Source organism: Daktulosphaira vitifoliae, unplaced genomic scaffold, assembly GCF_025091365.1.
Source record: "Daktulosphaira vitifoliae isolate Bord-2020 unplaced genomic scaffold, ASM2509136v1 Scaffold_4, whole genome shotgun sequence".
Lineage (NCBI taxonomy): Eukaryota > Metazoa > Arthropoda > Insecta > Hemiptera > Phylloxeridae > Daktulosphaira > Daktulosphaira vitifoliae.
Window position 1 is genome coordinate 27,154,144 of NW_026099575.1, and position 25,545 is coordinate 27,179,688.

The window sequence follows — 25,545 nt, forward strand, 5'->3', positions numbered from 1 at the left end:
TATAACAATTAACAAAGTTATAAGTTTTATACACTGGACTACAAGGAACTTCCATCAGAAACAAAAATATACTATTCTAAATCAACTTTTCGCGATGTTTTAAAATGTGCAATTAGACTTTTTCTATAACTTCTAAGTTTTAATATTATTAAAAAATAGTTTTTACATATAAAAAAAAATAATTAAGAACAAAAAAAATTGTTTTAAATTAATACTGATTTGATATAATATTTAATATTAATTTGATTATTAATAAGTTAAAAATAAGGAAAATGACATATTTAACCTATTTTGTTAATCGTTTAAAGTTGATTGTTGTAAATGTTTATAATAAAAAAAAAAAATTTATTTTACCATAACTTTTAGCTCAATTGGTAAGTTTGACATTGACATAATTAAATAGAAAATTTTATGACAATTAAAAAAATTGTATCGTTAAGATCAATATGCAGTCAGAAAGTTTTATAATTACTATTTATTGTAAATTTATCAGAAAAGCTCAATATTTTTTTGCATTTTTATGGTAATAGATAACTTAAATAGAAGTAATAGTAATAATTTCCTAGGAACTTTTGTTGTTTGTTGAAAAGATTCTATAATTGAAATATTGAGAACTTAATTAATTTTAATGATTTACTTTAACTAAATGTACCAATCAAAACAAAGTTGTTAAAAAGATTTACTCAATTGAGTGTATTATAAAATTTGATTATATTTGTAAAAATCAATTGTTAATTCAGGAGAAAAAACAATCATTTTTTTTAGAAATGATTTATATAGCAACATGTTACAAAAAAAAATTGTAATATTATAGTCTAGTAGTAGCACACACAAATAGAGTAAAAAAATTATTAAATTACAAAGTAAAATGATTTAATTTTGTAGTTGAAACCTATCATATCAAACTTCATTCGTTAATAAATATTTTGAAAACATTAGAAATTAATGATTTTAATTGTCTTTATGGAGACGATGTAATAACTAACTGTTTAATTGATAAATTAGAATTTTTTTTTCAATTTTTGAGAGTAATATCTTCAACTAGATACGAATTGTAGTAATTTGACGTATTGTTGAAAAAAGTAGGTCAAGTTAGAGCAGAGAAAATAAATGATAGTCACAAAAAAATATCTTCTCGGCTTTGCATCGAAGCGAAAACTTAAAATATAGTAAAATAATTTTAATACGAATAAGAAATTTCTTCTTGCAAGGGGCGACTAAAGTGATGGGATCCTTGATCTTTATTGAAGTTATTGAATCTAAATGTGATAAAAATCAAACGAGTTAAAATTTATACTAACTTAAAAAGAATTAAGAAAAAATGCAAAAAATTCATTGCCATATGCGGGTTGGAACCTCGTACCCCAAGCGTGTAAAACATAAATTTTACCAACTCGGCAACCGTACGTTGCTTCCGGCGGTTGAAAAATTGGCTATTTAAGCTAGTTCAAATTTCAAAGTTATTTTTCTCGACTTAAAAGAAACAAACATATTTAAATAAGTTTAACTATCTATACTATATCAATTTTAATTTATATAATATTTATGAAAATCTGTACTCCCCTTGTCAGGTATTTTAAAATAAAATAAAATACAAAACCCAGAATTTTAACACAAAAATAGCATATTTTTGCATACGGTAGTCATTTTTACCATGAAGACAAATCCAGAGGTCAAATTTTTTTTTTTCACATTAAAGTATATTACATAAGCTTTAATTTAAGATATATTTAAAAGTGTCAGTATTTCCGGAATACTTTCAAAAATTAAATTGAAAATATCGTAGTAACAATACGCATGTTTAAAGTTTTGACCCCCCTTGTTAAAGGGGTATGATCCGATTTACAAAAAAAGCGTGCCAGATGAAAGGGGTATATCAATATTTATTATAAAAAAATAATAATATAGATCCATACATTTTTCCAAAAGTTATATAAAATATAAATTAAATAATATAACATATAAAATCGAGATTTTTTTCACGGAAATCGTACGTTTTTCTTTAACTTTGATGTCCGTTTTCACCACGAAGACAAGTCCAGAGGTCAAATTTTTTTTTTTCAAATTAAAGTATATTACATAAGCTTTAATTTAAGATATATATAAAAGTGTCAGTCTTTCCGGAACATTTTCAAAAGTTAAGTTGAAAAAGTTCTACTTTCTATACGCATTTTAAAAGGTTTGCACCCCCCCTGTATAAAGGGAAATGGTCCGATTTTAAAAAAAAGTATGTCGAATGAAAGAAGTATATATAAAGTATTTATCATTAAAGAATAAAGTTGATTCATGCATTTTTTAAAAAGTTATAGCAACATAATGTTAAAAAATGTAAAATATAATATCAAGAATTTTTTCACAAAAATAGCATATTTTTGCATACGGTAGTCATTTTCACCATGAAGACAAGTCCAGAGGTCAAATTTTTTTTTTTCAAATTAAAGTATATTACATTAGCTTTAATTTAAGGTATATATAAAATTGTCAGTCTTTCCGGAACATTTTCAAAAGTTAAGTTGAAAAAGTTAATTTTTTGTAAAAAAGTTACCATTTTGAAACCCCATCCTTTGGGCTGTTAAAGGGTCAAATGTTCACAAAAATATATAAAATGATAGGTAATTATCTAAGGTATCTATAAAAAAAAAAATTATATTGATTCGGTCATTTTTAAAAAAGTTATGGCAATTTTAAGTAAAAAAAATTGAAAAAATATCGAAAATTAGCGATTTTTAAATTTGTAATTTTTTGGGGGATTTCCCCCGTTTACGGGGAACGAGGGAATTTTTTTCAATTTTTGAGGGTAATGTCTTCGACTAGATACGATTTGTGATCTTTTGACATATTGTTCATCAAAATCGGTCCAGCGAGAGCTGAGATTGAGCGTTCACAGACACAAAAAAAAAAATAAAAAAAAAAAAAAAAAAATAAAAAAACACATCATAGTAAAATTAATACCTTCTCAGCTTCGCATCGAAGCTAAAACACATCATAGTAAAATTAATACCTTCTCAGCTTCGCATCGAAGCTAAAAATAAGAAAGCATGATCGTATATATGTGCCAGATGAATATATTAAAATAGTGAATGAATGCAGTAAAAAGTTCAAAGTAATAAAGTTTTAGACGCATTAAGTTTACGACTTTAAAAAATGGTGGCCATCATACTACAAAAAGACATGTTTACTGTTGAGACATTTGGAAAAAAAGTTCCAAAGGACCAAAAGCAATTCTTTATCCCATCTACATACATGAGTTTCGAATATAATACAAAATATAAGGTATTGTATTCACACATAATTTTATCGATGGGTTATCAAAACACACACTTAAACTATTAAAATTAACAACAAATATTAATATAGCATTGCCAACAGCCAAGGTGTATAATAATAAAGTGCCAATTAACCCCCAAAAAATTGAAAACTTAAGACAAGTTAAAGATAGTATAATCGAGGAGCATAGGTTATTTTATGAAGAAATATATAAATGGCTAACTGCTGATGAACAAAATATAGAAGCTGAAAATGTAGAACTTGATGGGGAATATAATTACGTATCATGGCAATTTTCAAAATATTATGTATTAACGTATTTTTTATTTTTGTTAAGTTTTAATCAGTTTTTTTTAATAATTTAATGTTAGTTTACATTTTTTTATTGTATTTTGATTTTTATCAAGTTTTATTAAAAAATGCTCTTGTATTGTAACATTTTGTCAAGTNTGATTTTTATCAAGTTTTATTAAAAAATGCTCTTGTATTGTAACATTTTGTCAAGTAAAAAAAAATTAAGTTTTTGTTGTTTAAGAAAAAAGAAATATTTTATTTTTTGTAAAATAATATGTATTATGAAATATGCAATGGTTTATTTTATATTGTGTTTTGATAAGTTTCAATCAGTTGTTTTAAAATTTTGTTACTTTTTTTAAAGTTAAAAAAGTTAAGTTTTGTTTATTTAAAATAAAAATCATTTTATTTAAAATAAAAATTATTTCAGCTACTGTAAAAATATTATTAACATAACTGTGTTTATCTATTTTATTTTATTTCTTGACTTAGATTGTATATTATAAATTTCTATTTACTGCAAAAACAACATAAGTCAAATATGTTTTATCTGACTTTTATGCATTTTGGTAAAAATTAGACTATTTAAAACTATGGATTATGAATATCAGAGACCTTAAAAATAAATTTGTAAATAGGTGTAAGTGAAAAAAAGTCGAATTTCTGGAGTAATTGAGGTTTTTTTGGTTCTTGAAAAATTTGAATTTAATGATTTATGTCGTTTTTGAAATGACCGATTCAAATGTAATAGCTTCTCAGTTTCTCATTAAAGCTACAATTAATAAAAATTAAATAATGCATCTTTGCCTGAGAGGTGACATAACCTTTTAACATTCCCTTAAATACGCCACTGAATACGAATAATAATAAATTTTAATTAAATTAATTAAAATTAATAAAAAACATGCAAGTTATTATTTTACATAAGCAAATTAATCCACGGCGCCTTAACCAGTATTTGAGAAAATATTTTAGTTTCATTGAGTAACATTTATAGATGCCTAAGCCTTTACTTATACCACGTGCAAACACAATTAATTATTATTATTTCTTACGGGCGATTTGGGATCACAGAGCTCAGCTCCTAAAAGTCGAATCGAATAAAATAAATATACTTAAATTATATAAGTAGGTTAAGCTAGAGCTGGTCCACCAAAGATTAATAAAAAAATGTGTACAGAACCTGTTCAAGGAAGGTGTCATAACCCCTGACGTCCCTCCCACCACACCATATATACGCAACTATTTAACAGTCATTGCTGTAGATAATTACTTTGAGATTGCTAAAATTTGAAGAATTAAAAGTCAATGGGGCGAAAGTGGTTTCAATCTCCTTCTTTGGGTTTTATATGTTTATATTACTTTTTGTTTTTAATTTGAATGATTATTTTGATAAAATAAATTGAAAAAATTCAATTTTGATAAGAATATTGGTTACTATGATTTGACGTTGGACAGCATAGTTATCATAGATTAATCCCATTTTATATGATAAAATCATAAACTTATAAATCATATATGAGATTATTCGATTAATAATACTGTACTATTCTGATAATGAATGTACAAACTTATATACTTATAGCCGTCCTGAAAATAATACATAATTTATCAAATATTCCTTGATAAAATATACAAAATACATTGCTATGTGCAAATGCAAAATTGTATCCTAATGTAAACTCTTCGTAGACATAAAAAAAATAAGTTCAAAACGAAAAAAATACATTATAACAGTAAGCTAATTATAAAGCTAAAGTTTAAACAATGTATATATATATATATATAACAATAAACTTGATTAAATATTTCAACAAATTTTTTATCATAAACATATTTGAAAGAAATCGACAGAAAGTATCTGTATACTGTATAAACTAAACATAATATATAAAAAGAACAAACATAATATAATTAGTAATTTAAAAATTCGATAAATTTAAATCAATGAAAGATTTTATCTAATTACAACCAAATGTCGGTGATTCTAAAATAAGAATTTAAATTACTCATTAATAATCAAATCATCAGAAAAATCAAATAGCAGTTACTAGACGATCGCTATCTACATCTATCAGTTTTGGTATTTTAGTCAGCATAATACTAGAAAAATTTATTTTCTTAGTTTATCAACCAGAGTCGATTTGGGAGATCTTTAACGTCTCAAGAGAGAAATATATATATATCCAGTACCATATCTATGACACAATTAAAATTGAAGAATTGCCATACATTTGGAAAATAAAAATTATACATAAGAAAAATCAAACTTCCCTTCCGAGTTTTTTTGAAAACACACTCCTGCTGAGATAATAATTAAATTCGGTGGATTTAGAAGCGCACCCTTTTTACTACTCGAACTTTACTATTTGGATAAATATTTGTACATTTATATAACTCATATTTATAAATAACCTGAAAAATCCTTGATACAAAGTTAAATTCACTTGACAGTAAAACTTACAAAATATGTAACATTATACAAATAACACATACATTCACCATATTATTAAAAAAACATTAATGTATATGTAAAAAATGGTGAGTGGTTTCTAGTTTAAAAATTAAAGGTGAACGTGTGTTTTTAAGTAAACTGGATTTCTACGGGAATTTCTACGTAAATGAACTTACGGTTAGATAATTAACAATAATACAAGCGATTTTACGGGCAAAAATATTTTGGGGATTGTATGTGTGGATCGGTTAATCCATTTCAATTGGTAATTCTGCTTGTCACAGTGCAGGAGCCGATTGCATTACCACCAGAGGATCAACAATGTGAGTGGTCTTCCGTGTTCATAGACGAAAGGCACTCAATTCGTTCATGTATTACTTGACTTGCATTTACCGGCGGCCGCCTTAAGAACTGGTATTAGCAGTGGATTAGGTCAACGAACGAAATTATTTAATTACTATTGCAATGTGTTTTTCGCACATGTCGATTAGGTATGAAAGTTAAGTCATAGTAACATTCTCCCTCTTAACTTTTGAAGGCAGCATCATTATCATGTGCAACAGAAGTGTCGGTAAGCGGATTGGAGGAGGATACACAGACGGCGGCAGCTTACCGTATCTTTGCGTTATTGTTACACGGGACTGTCACAACGTTTTGCCGTAACAGTTTCCCTTTCACTGATCGCCACAGACTCCGTTTGTTTATTATACCTAAACACCGCCGCACCGATTACATTACACACGTTGATCAAACTCGAAGCTTCATGAATGTGCAGACATCCGATACGACATAGCCTTCCCGTTAAGCTCAAAAAAATTTATCAGCATTCATTTTCGAGACTCGACATCAACAGTCGTTAATTACTGAATTTATCGAACAACATCGTTGCCATTTTTAACTCGTCGTAGGGTGAGTATGATTTTTTAGCGTAATTTAAAATTGTCTGTAATAATAATTACCGTAATTTAAACATACTTATTGTAAAGTAAAATTTCATCGATAAAAAAAAATCAACTTATTACATTTTTTAATGTTATATCTGTTGAAAACTATCGATTCAATTATATGTCCACCAAACAGACAGCCTTGGTAAAAAATACTCAAGTTTATAAATATTTATTTTCATATTTGTTTTTGTTTAAACTGAATATAAAAAGAAAGAATTTTTTTTTAGGTAATTCTGTTGAAGGTTTGTGTACGCACATTAATTATGAAAATTGCTAAAAGAATTAATAATGTTTTTAGTTAAACTTGAGTTCTATTGTTAAACACATCATTAATAGGTTTACATCCAAAAATTTAAGAAAATTATGTGTATTTATACATATATAAAATTGAATGATGGGAAAATCAATTTAGCCTCTGCAAATTTTTCATAAATTTATATTGTTGTCATTGTTCATCATCAGTATAAATGTTCATAAAAACAATTTTTTTACGAGTATGTTTTTTGTTGCTGGTTTTTAATGAAACGCTTTAACGTCATAGTATCATTTTTTAAATAAATATGTACACACTCAATTAAATGTTAATTATACAAAAATAAAAATTATATCTATTGTATTTTCAAATTAATAAAACATATAAAAATTCAAATAAAAAAAGGAAATTGCTGACTGCAACTTATTTGCCAACAATAACCGTGAAATGAATCACATTAGTCATAAGTTATCTAATAGAAGCGCCTCTATACAGTTTCATTATCATACATTCTAACTAAAAATAAAATATTTAAATCCATTAATAGTAAATTATTGAAAATATTTATTAAAAGTAATAAAAAATAAAAAAATTTGTACACAGAAAAGACTAAATATCTCGACAAAATAGATTTTATCCAGGTAAGACTTTTTTTCAGTGTTTAATTTCTTAATATTTTGAAAGGTTTTATTAATTGCCAGTATATAAATACAAAATTGTATATAATCTTCATAATGCGTATTACTGTACACAATTTTATTTTTGGTCTTCAATGTTTATGAATCATTTGTTTTGGTAAAAGTAACGATTTAAGTCATCAATCGTCACACGTCCTTGACACTAGGAAGGCAATCTAGGAAACATTTTTATTATTAAGTGTTTGATAAGATTAATAGATAGAATAATAATTGATTGGTTTTAATATTATTTAGTAGCCAATTGATATTGTAATAATATTTCAGTACATCTAATGATTCACACTACGGGCGATTCCCTAATTTAACTTGAAATCTTGACAGTTTTGTGGATTGGTGTCGAGGTCTCTATAACTTTTTGAACAATTGGCTTATTATGATTTTTATAGTTTTGTTTTGTGTATCGGCATATTTTCTTTACTCAAGGATTATAAAAGATCCATTGATTCTTGTTCTATTAATGAAGATAAAACTTTTTAATTTTGATAGATGTTGCGCATGTTAAAAATCTCCGAAGGGCACAAAAAAGTTACAGTAATTGGCTTCAAACGGTTTGCTTTATAAGATAATATAATTAGTCACTTATTAACAGAATAATTAAATCGAGTCTGCAAAAAAATGAACTATTGTCATCAGATGATTGAGTCATTTGGTCCAGAGAATGAGTAACTTTAATGGCCAATATTCATTACCAATGTATTAATTTAAGAAATACAACTCTCTTAATGTTTTATAACTTTATCTCAGCATTAAATCACACTACAGCCTTAAAATTGTAGTTCTAAGATAAAATATACACGTTATTAATAATTTCGAATATGACAACTGCAGCTTACGGTAATAATCACGCGTATTTTTTTTTTTTAACCTTGTAAGTTTCATCCTTCATAATCAGGGCTATAGTCTATCTACCTACCAACTATTTTAAATGAAAATTTATAAGTTAAATGATTATCTGATAGTTTTATTTTCAAAATTATTTAAAAGAGCTTTACTAATTCAACAATTTGTAAATAAAAACACAACTAGTTATTTTTCATAACTTATATTTTAATTTAGAAAAAATGTATGCATAAAAATACATTTTGTAGATAAGGTTATTTTATTGTAGTCAAATTTTTAAAGAATATTAAATACTTTTAACATTTGTCGTTACTTTGTGTAAAAAATCGTATGTAAACTAAATGAAATATCTATGAATCCAATTTAAAAAAAAAATAGTAACAATTTATCTATATTTTCAGGTATGAAGGTACAAAATAAATGAGCACATATCATATACGTGTTTCAATTGAATATAAAATGCCTTTATCCGAAGCTCGGAGATGTCTAGTCATCAAATTTACTTTATTTCTATTATTAGCAACTCTTTCTGCTGGACAGTCAGTGGATAATAATACAGTGTCTGGCCAAATTATAGCTAATGGAGGTGGTGCTGCGGAATTCCGTAAGTAAATTTTACAAGTGCATTTTTGTATTATTATATAAAACTTTATCATAATAAACATTTTGGGTTCAAACATAAACGTTTCACAATAAAAAGAATAATAAAAAGAAAATTTTAATTATTAAAAAGATTAAAAAAAAAAAAATTGGTAAAAATCTACCTAAATAATTTTTTTTTGGGACTGAATAAATGAAGTGTGCACTGTTTATTCATATAACTAACGTTATAATTAATGTTTCGGTAAGTAATTATCTGACTGTTCACAAAAAAAAAAAAATAAAATAAAATAAAAACATAACAATAAGAATTTTTCCTATTTTTTTGATTTGTAATGGAAACGGGCTAATTATTAAGTATGTTTTATTTTAAATTGAAATAGCATTATACATATTACTGTATGATTTCATAGATAATATATTAAATATTTCTAATATTCTGTGAAAATATTGATTATACCTTATCAATATCAAACATTTATTTACCTTTTTATGTTTTTATGTTGATAGTAAAATTAAGTAGACATTTTGATTTTTATTTTTGGGACCAAAGATTTTATGAGATATTTTTGATACTAAATATTTAGTCAATAGGCCATACTATTTCATTCTTTATTTTGAAATCACAAAAATAATTGTGTTTTTGTGTGATAATGTTGTATATGGAAAATTTCCATATGAGTCTAGTTATAATATCACGACGAAAATTTTTTTTAATAAATTTAATATAATTTACTACACTTATAATGGAAAATTACAGAACTCAATGATAGAAAATGTCTATAAATAAATATAAAAATGTCACAACTAAGATATTTTTCAATGGGTATAATAAAATTACATAAAATGTATAATAAAAATTGATCACTTGTGGCTAATTAATTTTACATAAAATGACTTCATTTTTTAGTTATAAAATATTAACTTATAAGGCGATTAATATCATAATATTTCATAGTAAGAATTCCGTTGGTATTTTTTAAAATATTATATTAAAAATAAGAATACTATAATAACTTATCCCACCTTGGGGCAAGTTGTTACATTTTAGCTTGTTTAAGTTATTTTATGTTGCTTGTTTAATATATTTTTTGATATCTAAAATATTACCAAATTTATTGAATAATTTATTATTTTATGATCCCTTTGAATTTATTGATAAATATTAAAATATATAAATTCTAACAACTAACTCTTACGTTGTTTAGTAGTAATGACTTTTTTTATTTATCAATACTATTATTTGAATTTGTCTTTACAAAATTAAAACAATTACCACATTAAAATTTCCTTTCGCTCTTTTAAAAGTTATTATTTTAATCTCTACATAAGTATAACGTAATAAAAGAGTGTAAATAATGTTTATTTGTACAAAATTTACATTAAATTGCGTTTATAATTTTTAGCTTAACTATCATAATTAGGTATCGTAACTACAAAATATAGTTCTAATTAATTTTATCAAGTGTAATTATAATAATTAAAATGAATTTTTAATGTTAATGTATAATATATTACACAATTATAGTATTATTTATTATTTTATATGAATATTTTTAATGATAATTGTTTTATAATTTCTTGTCTTTAATTACACAACAATTATTTTATTCGTCTTTCACTATTTATCTTACTTTTACTTCATGAATTAGCTATCAAATCAATAAAAAAAAAGTATGTCATTCATTTATGACAATCAATTTTATCATGTGGAACTTTGTATTTAAATTAGGAGAGTACTGAAATTTTACTAAAATTAGTTTTGTGGTCTAAAAAATGTTGCTTTCCTTTACAACAATTCTGAAACTATACTTCAGTTATGATTAACGCATATAATAAAACTCGTGTTTATTTTAATGGAAATTATTATATATATATATATATATTAATACATATTAATTAATGTGTTAAACGTTTAACGTAATAGAGAATACCGAAAAAATTCGTTACTGAATATGGGAAAAAAAATATTCAAACATTTTTTTTGTTATATGTATAAATTAAATTGTTTCTTTGGGTGTTTTGAGACCTAATTAAGTATTATTATAATTACAATCAGCGTATTTTTAGATACCTAGAGACATAATCTTTATTTCAGATACTTTTTTTTTATGAGAAAAAAACTACTTAGTTGTATTTGTAAATTTTAATGGATCAAAAAAATTGTTTTCCAATAATTCAGGTTCAAATCATTAACGAAAATAATATAATTTATCATTTAAACAATCTTCATAGTAACATAATCTTCCTGGTAAGGTCGATGACATTCGTTTTAGGACTTACAGGAAATTATTAGGACATGCCCAAATTAATCGAAATTTAATTTAATGTATTATCTGTTTAGGATTTAAATAGTAGTAATTATATATTATTGTCGTTGTTAATGTTATATATGATCATATTATAAATAATTTATTTGCTTAATATTTTATTGTATTCAATTTTTGGCCAAATTTTACTGATGTCGAAAACAACAAATCGTAAAATCTTGTACAATTTTTGGTACACTATCTATTTTATAATTATACAAATATTGTTCAAATCTCGAAAAAAAAAAATGCGTCATAATGGACTAATCAGAAAAGATATATTTAAAAATTAATTCTTAGACTTAATAAACTATTTTTTATATGGAAAAATTACGAATGTACCATGTTTAACTTACCCACTTGCTCGTTAAGCAAAAACCGGTTGACTTTCACTGTGTTGGTTTGTTAGCAGTTTACACCTATTTTTGTTGACCTAATCGTATAGTATTATTATGTACTTTTTTTATGAGCTAAGATTTTGAATTATATCATTACCGAAAATATAATGTGTAACAATAAATAATATAAACATTAAACTCCTAATTAGAGTGCATCGACTAACCATTTACAATGTTTGTATCCAAAAGCTTTCTTTTTAGATATATATTTATTTTTATGAAATAAATAACCGTTAAATTATTTTTAAAAATTAAACATCGAAACGGCACACAGATTAGGCCATGCGTTTTATTTCATCTTCAATAATTAGCTTTATAATTCACTTAATGTTTGCATAATTCAATTTACTTTTCTTATTACATAGTAAGTTAAACAATACTCATATTGTTAACATAGGTGAAATACTATAACTACTAACTATACATGTACACAATATATGTATAGTTTATTTGAATTGCTATTGTAGCAAACTTTTTGAAGATAAAATTACAATATATTATTACATAATGTTTATTACGTGTTAAACAGAAGATAAATCTGTAAAATATAAATATATCAAATCAAAATAAAATATATCAAATATGTATATGAATATATGTAAAAAAAATATAAAATGTATATATGTATAATAAAATGTATAATATGTATAAAATATATATATGAAATATATCAAATCAAATCAATGAGTAATTACCATTTGTCATAAAAACAGTTTAAAGTGAATGCGTGACATATGAAATTTTAGTTTTCTATAAACAATATTTAATTTTTCTATGGTTCAATTAAAATTTGAATGGAAATATTTTGTCTTTAAATGAATATCTTTCCCACAATGATCACAACTAATTCAGCAACATAGTTTGAATTTTTCCAAAAGTATAAATAATTTTTAAACAAAAATTATTTGTTAAATGGAGAAATGAGGCCTTATCTTCTTTTTCCTCGCCTTAATGCCAACTACTTGGGGTTGTCTAAAAGGAGGCCGTTTTATCTCTTCTGTTATTAGATGAGTGTTCGAGTAAAATATTCTAATTTTAAAATTAAAAAAAAAATTAATTATTACAGTAAATTATCATTATGATTATAAAATTTCATTTTTCACGAAAAAAATCTCTAAAATTACCTATAAGAAACATAAGTTACGTTTCCATTTTATCTATTATATTTTCAAGTATTTGTTTAAAAAAAAATTAATTTCTTATTATAGTGAATTAGTTTATTCTTTTTGGCCTATAATAAGTGATGAAATCAATTGTGTGCTTTAATATAAATCACAGTTTCGGCGTTTACTATAAATTTCAAGTATTTCATGTGTTCCCAGAGATATAGTATTTAGACAAAGTATTTATAAATTTTATGCATTCAACATTTTAATTGAAAATAATCAGAATCGATGTTGAGGTATGATGTGTTAGGTTGGAAAATTAAAAAAGTTTAATAAAAAATTTTATGGGTTATTAGACTCTATTTTTAAAGTAGACTTTGAACGTGGCTGTTAATTTTTATGACAGATTTACATTAAATTGTTCGAAAAGAACAGTGTGAAAAACAAATAAAACTATACGCTCTGATGACGGTATAAAGTGAATGTTTTCTTATTACCAATTTTAGTTAGTTAAGTTTAAATAATACTAACATGGTTTATTCTGATACAGGTAAACATTTTTCACAATGCAAAGTGCAAACAAACGAGTTTGACGACTGTTTAAAAAATGCAATTAATAACGTTCGAAGTTACTTCACCACCGGTAAGATTTACTATATACTACAATGTTGTACAACTATAGCGTTCATTTAAAACGTAAACATAATTTTTCATTATTCAGAGTCATGTGACTTAAGCGATAATAAATAATGTTATCCATTTAGGCGTGCCTGAACTTGGAATTCCTCCTTTTGATCCGTTTTTTGCTGCTGAGGTTAGACAAAGCAGATCTTCTGGTCTATTTGGATACAAGTTATCTATATTCAACGTTACTGAGAGTGGTTGGAAAGTTTCGGAAATTCGTAAAGTCAAGTAAAGAAGTTATGCATGTGTAATTCAATTATTATCTTAAATTATGACTAAATTATTGATTTTTAGAACTAATTTAAATGCTAATACGATTAAATTAACTCACTACTTCCCAGAAAAATATCTTGAAGGCTATTATGAGGTGGAAAATACATTACTACGTCCTGGCGTTACCACTGTTGGCCAGTTCAATCTCACTTTATGTAAGTTGTAACACGTTCAGCTTAGAATGCTTAAATAGCTAAAGGAGCTATATTTATTTTATTATAGCAGTAATCGGTATCGAAATAAAATTTTCTGGATATTTCACCTTCATACCCCTGACTATAGCAGAATTTTAAAAAGATGTTGCATGTTGTTAATTTTTTAACATTATATTATTTGTCATCTGCTTCTAAAAGCAGAATTTTGGAAGTGTAATTTAGATGTTTTGTGTCAAAATTCCATTTTATTAGTTTACTAGATCCATCAATCTAAAAATGTAGACTTCGCATTTTAAATTTATTGCCCTTCTTGGATTTCTTAATATTTAACCTAAACATTAATATGAAAGTTAAAATAAAATATGTTATTTGTAAAATCCCTACTACAAATCAATTTATAATATTTAAATTAATGTAATAAAAATTTAGTTTCTTTTGCACAGTTAAATTTAAGCTTCTCTTTAATAGAAAATAAATATGTTTTTTTTAGAGAGCAAAGTTCTAAAAATATCCCATTTACTCACCTTTAATATTTAATAAAGTGTTTTATTTTTAGTTGATTATATACAAACAATGACCATAAGTAAACCAAAAAATGCCAATAAGATTAAAGTAGCTGTACAACTTCTAGAAATAGGTAATATGTCTCTTCATATAAGTAATCTCATGCGTGGAAGAGTCATCATAGGTAAGTTAATGTATCAGATATATTTTTTATACTTAATTATATATATATATATATAAATAGTTACTGAACACAAATTTTCTGCACATAATTTATAGCATCTTTTTTTTAATCAATCATCTAATATATTTACAGAAAATGTTTTGGATAGAATTATTAATGCTTCATGGAGAGTTGGTTTACCAGTAGTAAAACCACTCATTAACGATCTTGTAGGAGTAGCTTTTACAAAAATTTGGAATGATATATTTAATAACTTTGACTTTAAGTTAATTTTGCCATAGGCTATTGGACATATTTTAAATAATTTAATGTGTGTATAGTCAGTGAATCATTATTTATATTTTCTCATGGTAAATAAAGAATTTTTCATTTAAACATCTTTAGTTAAATAATGCTTAAATTCGAGACTTGAAAATTTTGTTATTATATATAAAATTGGTTTATGTAACACATAAGTAATTTTTACAGATAATTAGTATAATTTTTTAATTTTAATTTTTAATTGTAAAATATTTCTTGAAAACTTTTATATACTACTTGTTTGTTAAATAATTAATATTTTGTACATATTATGTTCAATACATATTTTAAGTCATTTATTGATGATCATAAAAATTGAATAAAAATGAAGACTTTTATAATGTCTAATTCCATTGTCTTTAATTTATTTTTATATTATTTGTAATTTCATAAAAAAAAAAAAATAGTTTAATAATTCTAAAAATATAAAATAAATATCAAGATATATTTTTAGAATTTATTATATTAAAAACCAGTAGTTAGTTTTTAATTATGAATTATGTATAATACTTTCATCATTGCTCTCATCATAATTTAAAAAATAGTGAACCCTTCTCAATATTTCTAAGTATGGGACTTGTCTGCCTTGCACAGTATCAATAACAATCATTATTTAATTTATTTTAACGTAAAAACGTTTATTAGTTAAAGAAAGCATACAGCTCATATTTTGAAATTCTAAAAAGAAATTTTTTTACATAAAAGATTGTTAATCTTGAATATTTTTATTTAATGAACAACCAAATAAAAATAATATGACTATTTTAACTAATTAACTTTCTAACTCATCTAAATTATGTGTTCACCCTAATATTTGTGTTGTATGTTTCACCAAATTAAAAATTTACCTATAGTAAAAAATTATCAGTTAAGATTCTGATACCTGAAAAATTGGTACACAGCTAATATTACAAAAAGTTTTATCTTAATTTCATTTTTTTTGTCATCTCCATTATAATTGCATCCTCATATTGAACTTTAATCATAATACTATAAAACAAAAATTAATTAATTTTACTCCTATAAGTATACAATTAAATTTTTATATATTATAATTTAATACAAAACATTCTTTAAATCATAGTTTTTACTTAAATAAGTCAATTTTATAGATAGAATAACGGCATTAATCATTGGCAGTTACAAATCTCAGACAATTTTTATATTTGGCATGCCATTGGTATTACCTTTACAGTGTCTTTTCTTTTAGAAATTTAACTTTTAATGTCAACTTTTTTTAATATAAAATTTAAAGCTAATATTATGGTTTATCTCTTGTATTTTAACTAAAAATTTTGATATAATTTTTAGTAAAGTATTATTGTAAATGAATATAATAAATAAATACTTATCGAAATAACTCTTTATTATTAAATAGTACTAATAAAAATACGAGGATGAATTGATAAGGATCTTTTAAAAAAAATAATAATAAAATGTAACAAAAAAGTTGTCAAATATATTTTTTATAAGTTATACAAATTAAACAAGAATTACAATTTTTTTAATATAATTTTTAAGATTTTTTAACATTTAAATTGACAGCTTTTAGTTTTCTTTTTTCAGTTTCATTACTTTTTTTTACAACTTTTACCTTAGGTGTTTTTTCAGAATTTCTAGATTTTGAGTTTTTTAATGTATCATCAAAATTATAAACCTAAAACATGATTAAATATTACAATCAGGTTAAAAATTTTTAATAAATTTTCATGATTACTTGAATGTCATACTGAATTCCCTTGCTACCTAACTTCTTTTTTATAGCATTTAGTCGTTTTTCTAATTTATTTTTACTTTTTTCTATACGTTCAGGATCCAAAGGCCTTTCCATTATTTTTCTTTGAATAGATCTATGTTTGATGACTGATGGTATTTGTTTTTTATTACAATATTTAAATAATGATTTCTTTACTTCTGTTGGTGGTAAATATTTAGCTAAAGAAAAAATAAATTTTATTTATAATGTAGTAGCTTTACAATTTAAAGTCAATCATTTCAAAAAGTAAAAAAGAGCGCATAGCAGAGCATCTTAGTTTTCTCTTTAAGAATAAAAATCGAAATACACAGAGTTATTAAAATTTTTACACTAGAAATTATAATATGTTACCTTTAATAATTTTTTTGTGCATTAAATAATTATCCATAGTTTCTGCTACAACTTTTGCAACTTCTGGGTACTCAAACTCAACAAAACCAAATCCACGAGCTCTTCCGGTTTTCTAAATAAGTATAAATTTAAAATGAAAATAAAATTGTGATAATTTAAAGAAAATTAATTATTTTAATTTGAAAATATAAACAGATTTTCTTAAAAATTATAAATAACAAAGAAAAATGAAATAGTAACAAAAATAAATATTAAAAGATGAACTAATTTTTATTATATTATGTTTTCACAAAAAATATTTTTTTAATTATTCTGTGAAAACTCAGTATTTTGATACATCAAAATTTTAATAAAATTACTCTTTGTTATAATGTTTGTCCAAAAATTCAGAATTATTAAAAATTCTTGTTTATTCTGAAGTTATATAATTATTTACAACCATGTTATAAAATAAAATTTCAACAAGAATAATAATATATTTGATAGATAATATTTTATAACAGGCTATCATAAATTATAAATGAAGAAACAAATCACAAAATCTATCTTACAAAAATAAGAAAATGAAGATATAATATTTTAATTTTATTTGACAAATAATAACATACTTTGCTTTTAGGAATATTAATATTTGTTACTTCACCAAATTGTGAAAAATATTGTTTCATTTCATTTTCATAGAATCCATGAGGAATGTGAGATAAATAAACAACTCCTCTTTCTGGTTGATGAGTTTTCTGTTCATGGACACTAGTTTCTTGACTTTTATCAAGCTAAAATATAAAAAATAAGTGTAACATTATATTACTTGAACCAATTTCTAAATATTAAAAGTATTAAAAATATATAGTTCAATATTAATAATATTGAATAATAATATTATAACTATAAAGAAATAATATAATATTTAACAAATTAAAAGGAAAATAATTTTTCAATAAATAAAATAACTTTTTATCAATTGTATTTAATAGAAAAGAGGTAAATTATAATATAGTATTAAGAATTTTGTTTATTAGATATGCAAATGATTGATATATTTAAGATGATTAAATAAAATTTTTGTAATAAATAACATCTCCTTCTTCAAATTATTAGTAATTAAATGCATATTAAAAGGTACAGATTATTAAATTTCTAAGGAATACTAATATATACATATGCAGAATGATTGATTTATCACAAATCACTTAATTAATCATAAAATAAATGCAATATTGTAAATAAATCTTTGGTTTATTTTTTTAATAGCATTTATTCTTAATTTATTAGCTTATTAATTACTTCATAGAATCATACATTATAACTTATAACAGTATCGAGTTATTGTTTGAAATGTTTACGGATGTATCTACGTTTTCAGTTATGAGCTGACGTTTTGGACTCGTTGTAGAGAGATAGTTACAGGCTCATGGTTGTATCTATACCGTTAAGTTTAGTATAAACGTAATTTTTTTTTTAATGGAAACATACATATTTAACTAGCTTATAAAATAGAAAATTAATTAATTAAGAAAAGGACTAATCAATAACGACTTTTGAATCCATAGTTTAGAAGTTATTAACAATTTAAAGTAATGATTTGGTTTTATTATGAGATATTTTTAGTCTCACTCCTGCTCCAATCTATGTTAATAACTTTTGATATATTGATCCAAAATTTGGATGAAAAACAAAAATAAAAAAATTATTAAAAATATTTTTAATTTTTGATTTATTAAGTGGTTTATAATAAGCAGGGCTTGTAAATTTATACATTTGTATGATTTTTTAGCTTCTTAGAAAAACATGCTAAGTGGGATAAAAATCCATTTTATAACAATATAAATAAAAACATAGGTTAACATTAGTTTAATAGCTTATATATTCAGTGTTATAGAATATTTGGCATATAGTTGATAATTTGGAGTTATTCAGCATTTATTTCCCATAAATTCAAAGAAATCTTTTTTCAACAAATGTATCTTTTTTCACCGAAAACATTTACAAAGTCTTAGTAATTTTGTAGTTCTATTTTTTTATGATCTGAGTAAGTTATCAAATGTTTGTAATTCTACCTGAAGAAATGAATGGGAGCGGTTTATTATATTTTAAATACACACTATACTTCAATAAAAGTAGAAAGATCATTTTTTCTGTCATATAACGTATTGGTCAACAATCTACAACTTTTTAAGTTAGAATACTTAAACTGATAGTATAATGTAATTTTTATGGAAGGTAAGTTAAGTTTAAAAAAAAATACATAATAGAGTAGGTACTAAATTTACTCAAATGTTTCAAAATATAATCATTTACATATTAATAATTTTATTTTTATTATTAAAAATTAGAAAAAGAATTAATTTTCAAAGATTACTAAAATTTTTAAGATGTTTTGTTTTTATTTTTTCTTATACAAAAAATGTATTAATTTATAACTTTTTATTTGTTAATAGTTTTTTACTTAAATTTTATAGTTTATAATAAAATATAAATTATACATTTTAAAGATATGAATGAATATTTCTTGTTATTTAAAAATATGCTTATTTTAGATCTTAGTCATAGACATTGAGTAATGGGTCTGGAGAGGCTAAGCACTTCCTCATTTTACAAATTTGCTCTCCAATAATTTAGTAAAATTATATATATTATAATATAAAAATTATTTTTCACAAAGTACACCTTTGGTCTATAATGAATATTTTAATGTATATAATAGAGATGTCTCAGATCCAATTGATAATGATTGTAACAACGTATATATATATATTTGTATATACATATGATATAAAATATGAAAACACTTGATTAAAATTATTGAGTATAATTATCAAATAATAATTGAATGACTATCAAATAGTTTCATAGTTACTGTATACAATATTTCCCATCATTAATTTTTAATATTTAATTAAGCAACTTATGACACACCCAATTCCATGAAAATTTATCAGGAGTACATATAGTACGACAAGAACATTTTTTGTTTCATGGGAGGAATGATCTCCCACATTCCCTAATTCCAAATTAATTTACATTGAATCTTAACAAATAAAAAAATGGTAGCACAGTGGGGTCGCGGCATATTGGAGACATTACATAGTTAGGTCCAGTATAGATTTAATCTGAAAGTGATTAAAATCACTATCATAAGAAACGCTTCGATGCAAATCTGTAGATAGTGTTTAATTTTAAAAAATTGATGGATAATTGCAAAATCAACATCAAGTTCTATTAAAATAAAATACAAAACCCATAATTTTAATACAAAAATAGCATATTTTTGAATACGGCAGCCATTTAAATGTAGAAGAAAAAGTGTCGGGACAAATTTTTTTTTTTCATTTTATAGTACATAAAAAAAGCTTTAATTTGATATATGTTTGAAGGACGCAGTATTTCCGGAACATTTTCAAAAATTAAGTTGAAAAAGTTAATTTTTGTAAAAAAGTTACTATTTTAAATCCCCCCTAATGAGCAGGTTAAGTGATAGATTTACAAAAAAATGATATCAAATGAAAGGTAGATATCTAAGGTTTTAGTATAAAAAAAATATATGTTGATTTGTTGATTTTTCAAAAAGTTATGGAAGTTTTAAGAAAAAAAAGTNAAAAAAAAAATTATGTTGATTTGTTGATTTTTCAAAAAGTAATGGAAGTTTTAAGAAAAAAAAGTGAAAAAATCTCGAAAATTACCGATTTTTAAATTTGTAATTTTTTTGGATATTTCCCCCATTTGCGGGGAACGAGGGAATTTTTTTCAATTTTTAAGGGTAATGTCTTCAACTAGATACGATTTGTGATCTTTTGACGTATTTTCGAAAGAAATCGGTCCAGTGAGAGCTGAGAAAAAGTGGCAACAGACATAAAAAAAAAAAAAAACACATCATAGTAAAATTAATACCTTCTCCACTTCGCATGGAAGCTAAAACATGAATATCTATTCATAAATGAACTTGAAACAAATTTTATAATTCTCAAGTCTTTATTATAATTGACAAGAATAAATTGATGTTTGATAAATTACCTTATATATATTAGCAAGAGTTAATAATTAAAATAGAAAAAAAACAAATAAAATTGATGCTATTTATAAGTAAAAAATTAAATATTGATATTTTATTTCATTTCTAGTAAGTTTTATCAACATATTTTATTATAATTATTTATTTTCAATGTAATTTATTAAAATATAAGCAAACTTACTTTAATGAATCCAGTTTTGAACATTTTTACAAAATTATATCAAATTCTTTACAATAAGTGTTATAATTTTTGATTTCTTAAATACTTATATCCAAATAATTAACTATTTAAAACTTGAATGATGTTTAAAAGTAATGTTAGCTTTAATAACTTAAAGTATCAGAATTTAAATAAACTAATGTTTTTATTTTCAAAAAAAAAAGGATATAAATATATAACCTCAATACTTTTTATCAAAACACATGCACGTTCATAGTCTATGACTCGTTTATACACAGTTAACATAACCGTGTTTTTCTGTATTAAGTTGGGTTTGTATTCCCAAACTCCCTTATAATAGCGCTTTTGCGGACAATATCTAAAACGTTATCGACAACAGATATCTATATCTGTGATGAGTAGTTTTATTTACATAGTTATCATTTATTATTATAACGCCTGGCGTTCTATGATTTTGGATGTACATATGTAAAGAATATTATCTATATCTGTGTTTGAATGTATAAAATTCATTGTGTTACCAATAAACACATTATGATTACATATAAGCCATCAGTTAAAAATGTGTTACTTCAAAATTTATTTTTTATGATCACTTAATAATTGTTAAAGCCAGTGAGTAGTATCTATTTATGTAATGAACCATTATAAAGTATCCTTCAGTCATAATTAAATTTAAAAACTAACCATGGAAAAACAGATTATCCAATGCTGAAGCAAAACATAACCCGGCTTACATCCCGTTGGTCTATTTTTAGTAATTTTGCAAGGAGTAAAAATTGAATTTGGAGCGTGATAACTGAATTCTACTAGATAATTGTTCTCTAAATTGAACACTATGGCGGTAAATTTTTTTATATTATAATAAAAATAATCTTACAATTTTAATTAAAATTCTTAATTTAGGTATATTTTTTAATTAGGTCTTTAAAATTGGTTACATTTTTGTAAAAAAAGAAAATTTTATTTTATTTTTTCCAATAATGTTGTTTAGAGCTTTTTATTTTAATTGAACATAACATCCATGGTTACCTATAATATTGCATGAATGTTGAGTAAAGATTTTATTATAGAATCTCTATGCACATTATAATAAATCTATAATGGCCTTATTGAATAAAATAATAATTGTGAACTTTTTAGCACAATTAACAAGATATTAACTGCTGCTACTTTTTTAAAACTGAATTGATTATATTTTTATAGTATTTGTTTTGAATTAATTTTAAGATATTCCTATAGACATAAATTAGAAAAAAATTTGAGGAGATCTTAATTAATCTATTTATATATAACAATTTAAACATTTTTTTTAATAATGTCAGACAGCTAAGCTTCTTAATTTTCATTAATCATTTTCATGTACATATATCTATATTTTTTTAGGCCTTGCTTGGTGTTCAGTTAATTATCACAATGGTTGCCATTAATTTAATACATCGATTAAGTCCAATCTACTCATTTGCAAGATGGTCCTTATGCTCTACAGGGTATGCTGTTATTAAAAATTGACTATTTCTTATATAAAATATAAATATTTGTTGATATCTAAAGATAAAAACATTTGATTTTATAATTAAGTTTTTCTATCTTATTTAATCTCATAAGATAGTTTTATTTTTTATTGTAAAAATTTAGAATTAAAAAGATTCAGTTTTATTAATTACTCAAAAAATATTTTCCCATTAAATATATTGAAAAATTAGAGATATTACAAATAAAACCAAGTATAGTGATTGTTCTCTTTTTATAGACTTGTACGTTATATTCATCCCACTGATAAAGAATTGAGACAAATTTTAGGTTTAAAAAAAAAGGAAAATAAACAAAAAAAAGGTCTTTCTAATGGACAAAGTAACAATGTTGATGTATTTCAAATACCAAAAAATTTAGAGATTAATGTAAGTTTAATGAGAATCAATTGAATTTGTTAATTTATATACCAAATAATCTATTGTTGTAGCTGCAAAATCAACCAATTTATGAACATGAAATATATCAACTTAAATATTTTATGGAATATCAATGGCTAGTCAATTTTTCTATTTATGCTGCATTAGTTTATTTTTCTACAGAAATTTATTCATATTATTCATCAATTACTAATGAAATAAATTTAAGTATGTTGTGGTGTGCAATAGTTATAGTATTTGCATTGTATCCTTTTATTTTTTGAGTAGTAATATTTAATTAATTGTAACAATATAAATTAATAAAAATTTTCCTGAAGTACAAAATCTAGTAAAATATTAATATCATTAACTATGGAATATTTTTATGGAGGATTTGAATCAGTTGGTGAAAGGTCAACAGTTGTTGTTGCAGGTTTTGTTTATCTAGTCATTTCCATGATTATTTTAATAATTGATGAATCCAAGCTAGATGTTCGATTAGATACTGCCTATAAGAGTTTCAATGAAAGCTCAATAGAATTTTTAAATAATCATGGCTTACCTTCACAGTAAGTAGTAGAATATTCTTAATATTTTTTTGATTAATAATTAAGTAATTGTTTTGATATTTTCAGGGGTCCAGCATCAAAGTTAATTGTTAAATTTTGTTTAGCAATTTGGTGCGCAGTTACTGGAGCAATGTTTGTTTTTCCAGGAATTCGTACAGCTAAAATGCATTGGGATTGTCTTAAGTAAGTGTAAAGTTAAAAAATATTTAAAATTATACATTTTAACTAGTATTCTTCAAAAAATGTAGAAAGAAAAAGGCACAGATTGTTGAACTGTGATTAATTTCTTGTATTTTTTATTTATAGAAAATGGTTTACTGGTTAGGTCTAATATTTTGTATAGTTCTATACAATACTCACTTCGGTTTATCTATGTGTGGAACTTATAAAATATTTTTCAGGTATTATGAATTAAACTGTTTTTATGGCAAATACATAACTCATATTATAAAGACTTTAATGAACTTAAGCTTGATTAGTCATTTTTTACTTATATTACTTTGGATCAAGCCAATAACAGTTGATTTACTAACAGTAAAAAATTTGTCAGGATTCAATAAACCATTGTAAGTAAACAATGTATTAATGTATACATTGACAAAAGTAATTAAGAATTATTTTAGAATGTCAGTAGAACAGTTTGAGAGTCTGAGGTGCTGGGGAGTTGTATTTGTAGTAATTCAACGTTTGTTTTTAATGCCAAAATATATGCAAGCTTATCTTAACATGGCATATGAACGATTTGAATATCAAAAAAAAGAAGCTGGACGTATAACTAATAAAGAACTACAAAAACAAGTATAATAATATTCAAACTAAATAAATGTAATATTCATAAATGTAAAATATTCATTTTAGGTATCTGTGATATATTACTATACTTGTGTCGTTGTACTTCAATATATTATACCACTTGTGATGGTACTATTCTTCACATTTTTTTACAAAACTTTAGGTAATAATACTTATTCATTAAAATTTTAGGATTAGATATTTAGAGTAATATTGTTCATTGTTATATTACAAATATATGTTTTAAAACATTTTTTTTCTTGCTCTTTTCTGATTAATCAGTTAAGAATTAACAAACTTAATAGAAAAATTTTTGATAATCACTTTTATTTTAACTGGAATTATCATATGGAATTTAGGTGATTTAAACTGGGTACAATCATTTAACAATTTGCCTTCTACAAATAAAGTTCTGACAAATAATACTACACTTAAAATGGAAGAGCAATACTTTACAATTCAGTCACTAAAACAAGTAATATATCTTTTTACTAATGTATACTGATTATTAATTGAAATTTGTTATGCAATAGATATTTACTGTAGACGTCTACAGAGGAATTTTTGGATTTGCTACCTGGTGGGTTTGTTTTTCTTGGTTCTTGTCACTATCATTAGGTATATTTTATCAAACTTATTTATCAGCCTAATAATAATTAAAAGTATAATTTAAATACTATTGTTGTTTAGTGGTAGAATGATAAATTGAGTTTAGTATTGTGTTCATA

At 23.7% G+C, this 25,545-nt stretch overlaps 3 protein-coding genes across 4 annotated transcripts; 2 read left to right on the forward strand and 1 right to left on the reverse strand.

Annotated features, from left to right (window-relative positions):
• Positions 1-6,642: 6,642 nt before the first annotated feature.
• Positions 6,643-15,444, forward strand: LOC126904592 (uncharacterized). 2 transcript variants are annotated; one of them, XM_050683735.1, is made up of 7 exons: positions 6,643-6,925; positions 9,156-9,358; positions 13,718-13,810; positions 13,932-14,079; positions 14,146-14,279; positions 14,836-14,967; positions 15,100-15,441. In XM_050683735.1, the coding sequence occupies exons 2-7, from the start codon at positions 9,175-9,177 to the stop codon at positions 15,246-15,248; spliced, it is 840 nt and encodes a 279-aa protein (XP_050539692.1). In that variant the 5' UTR covers positions 6,643-6,925; positions 9,156-9,174; the 3' UTR covers positions 15,249-15,441. The 2 variants fall into 2 exon arrangements, with proteins under 2 accessions (XP_050539692.1, XP_050539693.1); XM_050683736.1 differs by lacking the exon at positions 6,643-6,925 and adding an exon at positions 7,739-7,857 and having other exon boundaries at positions 15,100-15,444.
• A 1,262-nt stretch (positions 15,445-16,706) lies between these two features.
• Positions 16,707-21,827, reverse strand: LOC126906056 (uncharacterized). The gene is made up of 5 exons (XM_050686301.1): positions 21,565-21,827; positions 17,983-18,147; positions 17,375-17,486; positions 16,985-17,202; positions 16,707-16,924 (listed from the first exon to the last, which is right to left on the reverse strand). The coding sequence occupies exons 1-5, from the start codon at positions 21,586-21,588 to the stop codon at positions 16,784-16,786; spliced, it is 660 nt and encodes a 219-aa protein (XP_050542258.1). The 5' UTR covers positions 21,589-21,827; the 3' UTR covers positions 16,707-16,783.
• Positions 21,828-21,969: 142 nt separating this feature from the next.
• On the forward strand, positions 21,970-25,539 carry LOC126906055 (transmembrane protein 161B). Its single transcript, XM_050686300.1, has 12 exons — positions 21,970-22,179; positions 22,265-22,408; positions 22,951-23,054; positions 23,318-23,465; positions 23,528-23,721; positions 23,807-24,025; positions 24,092-24,208; positions 24,427-24,591; positions 24,649-24,823; positions 24,884-24,980; positions 25,177-25,292; positions 25,351-25,539. Exons 2-12 carry the CDS (start codon positions 22,403-22,405, stop codon positions 25,465-25,467), a joined length of 1,458 nt encoding a protein of 485 aa, XP_050542257.1. The 5' UTR covers positions 21,970-22,179; positions 22,265-22,402; the 3' UTR covers positions 25,468-25,539.
• The last annotated feature ends 6 nt before the right edge of the window (positions 25,540-25,545 follow it).

Coding starts and splice junctions, on each gene's coding strand:
- LOC126904592 (XM_050683735.1), top strand. CDS start 9,175: ATGAGCACATATCATATACGTGTTTCAATTGAATATAAAATGCCTTTA. Junction 14,080..14,145: donor TCGGAAATTCGTAAAGTCAA/GTAAAGAAGTTA, acceptor ATTGATTTTTAG/AACTAATTTAAATGCTAATA. Junction 14,968..15,099: donor GCGTGGAAGAGTCATCATAG/GTAAGTTAATGT, acceptor ATATATTTACAG/AAAATGTTTTGGATAGAATT.
- LOC126906056 (XM_050686301.1), bottom strand. CDS start 21,588: ATGTTCAAAACTGGATTCATTAAA. Junction 17,487..17,982: donor TTAATATTCCTAAAAGCAAA/GTATGTTATTAT, acceptor ATACTTATTTAG/AAAACCGGAAGAGCTCGTGG. Junction 17,203..17,374: donor GCACAAAAAAATTATTAAAG/GTAACATATTAT, acceptor TTTTTTCTTTAG/CTAAATATTTACCACCAACA.
- LOC126906055 (XM_050686300.1), top strand. Junction 23,055..23,317: donor TGGTCCTTATGCTCTACAGG/GTATGCTGTTAT, acceptor CTCTTTTTATAG/ACTTGTACGTTATATTCATC. Junction 24,824..24,883: donor ATAAAGAACTACAAAAACAA/GTATAATAATAT, acceptor TATTCATTTTAG/GTATCTGTGATATATTACTA.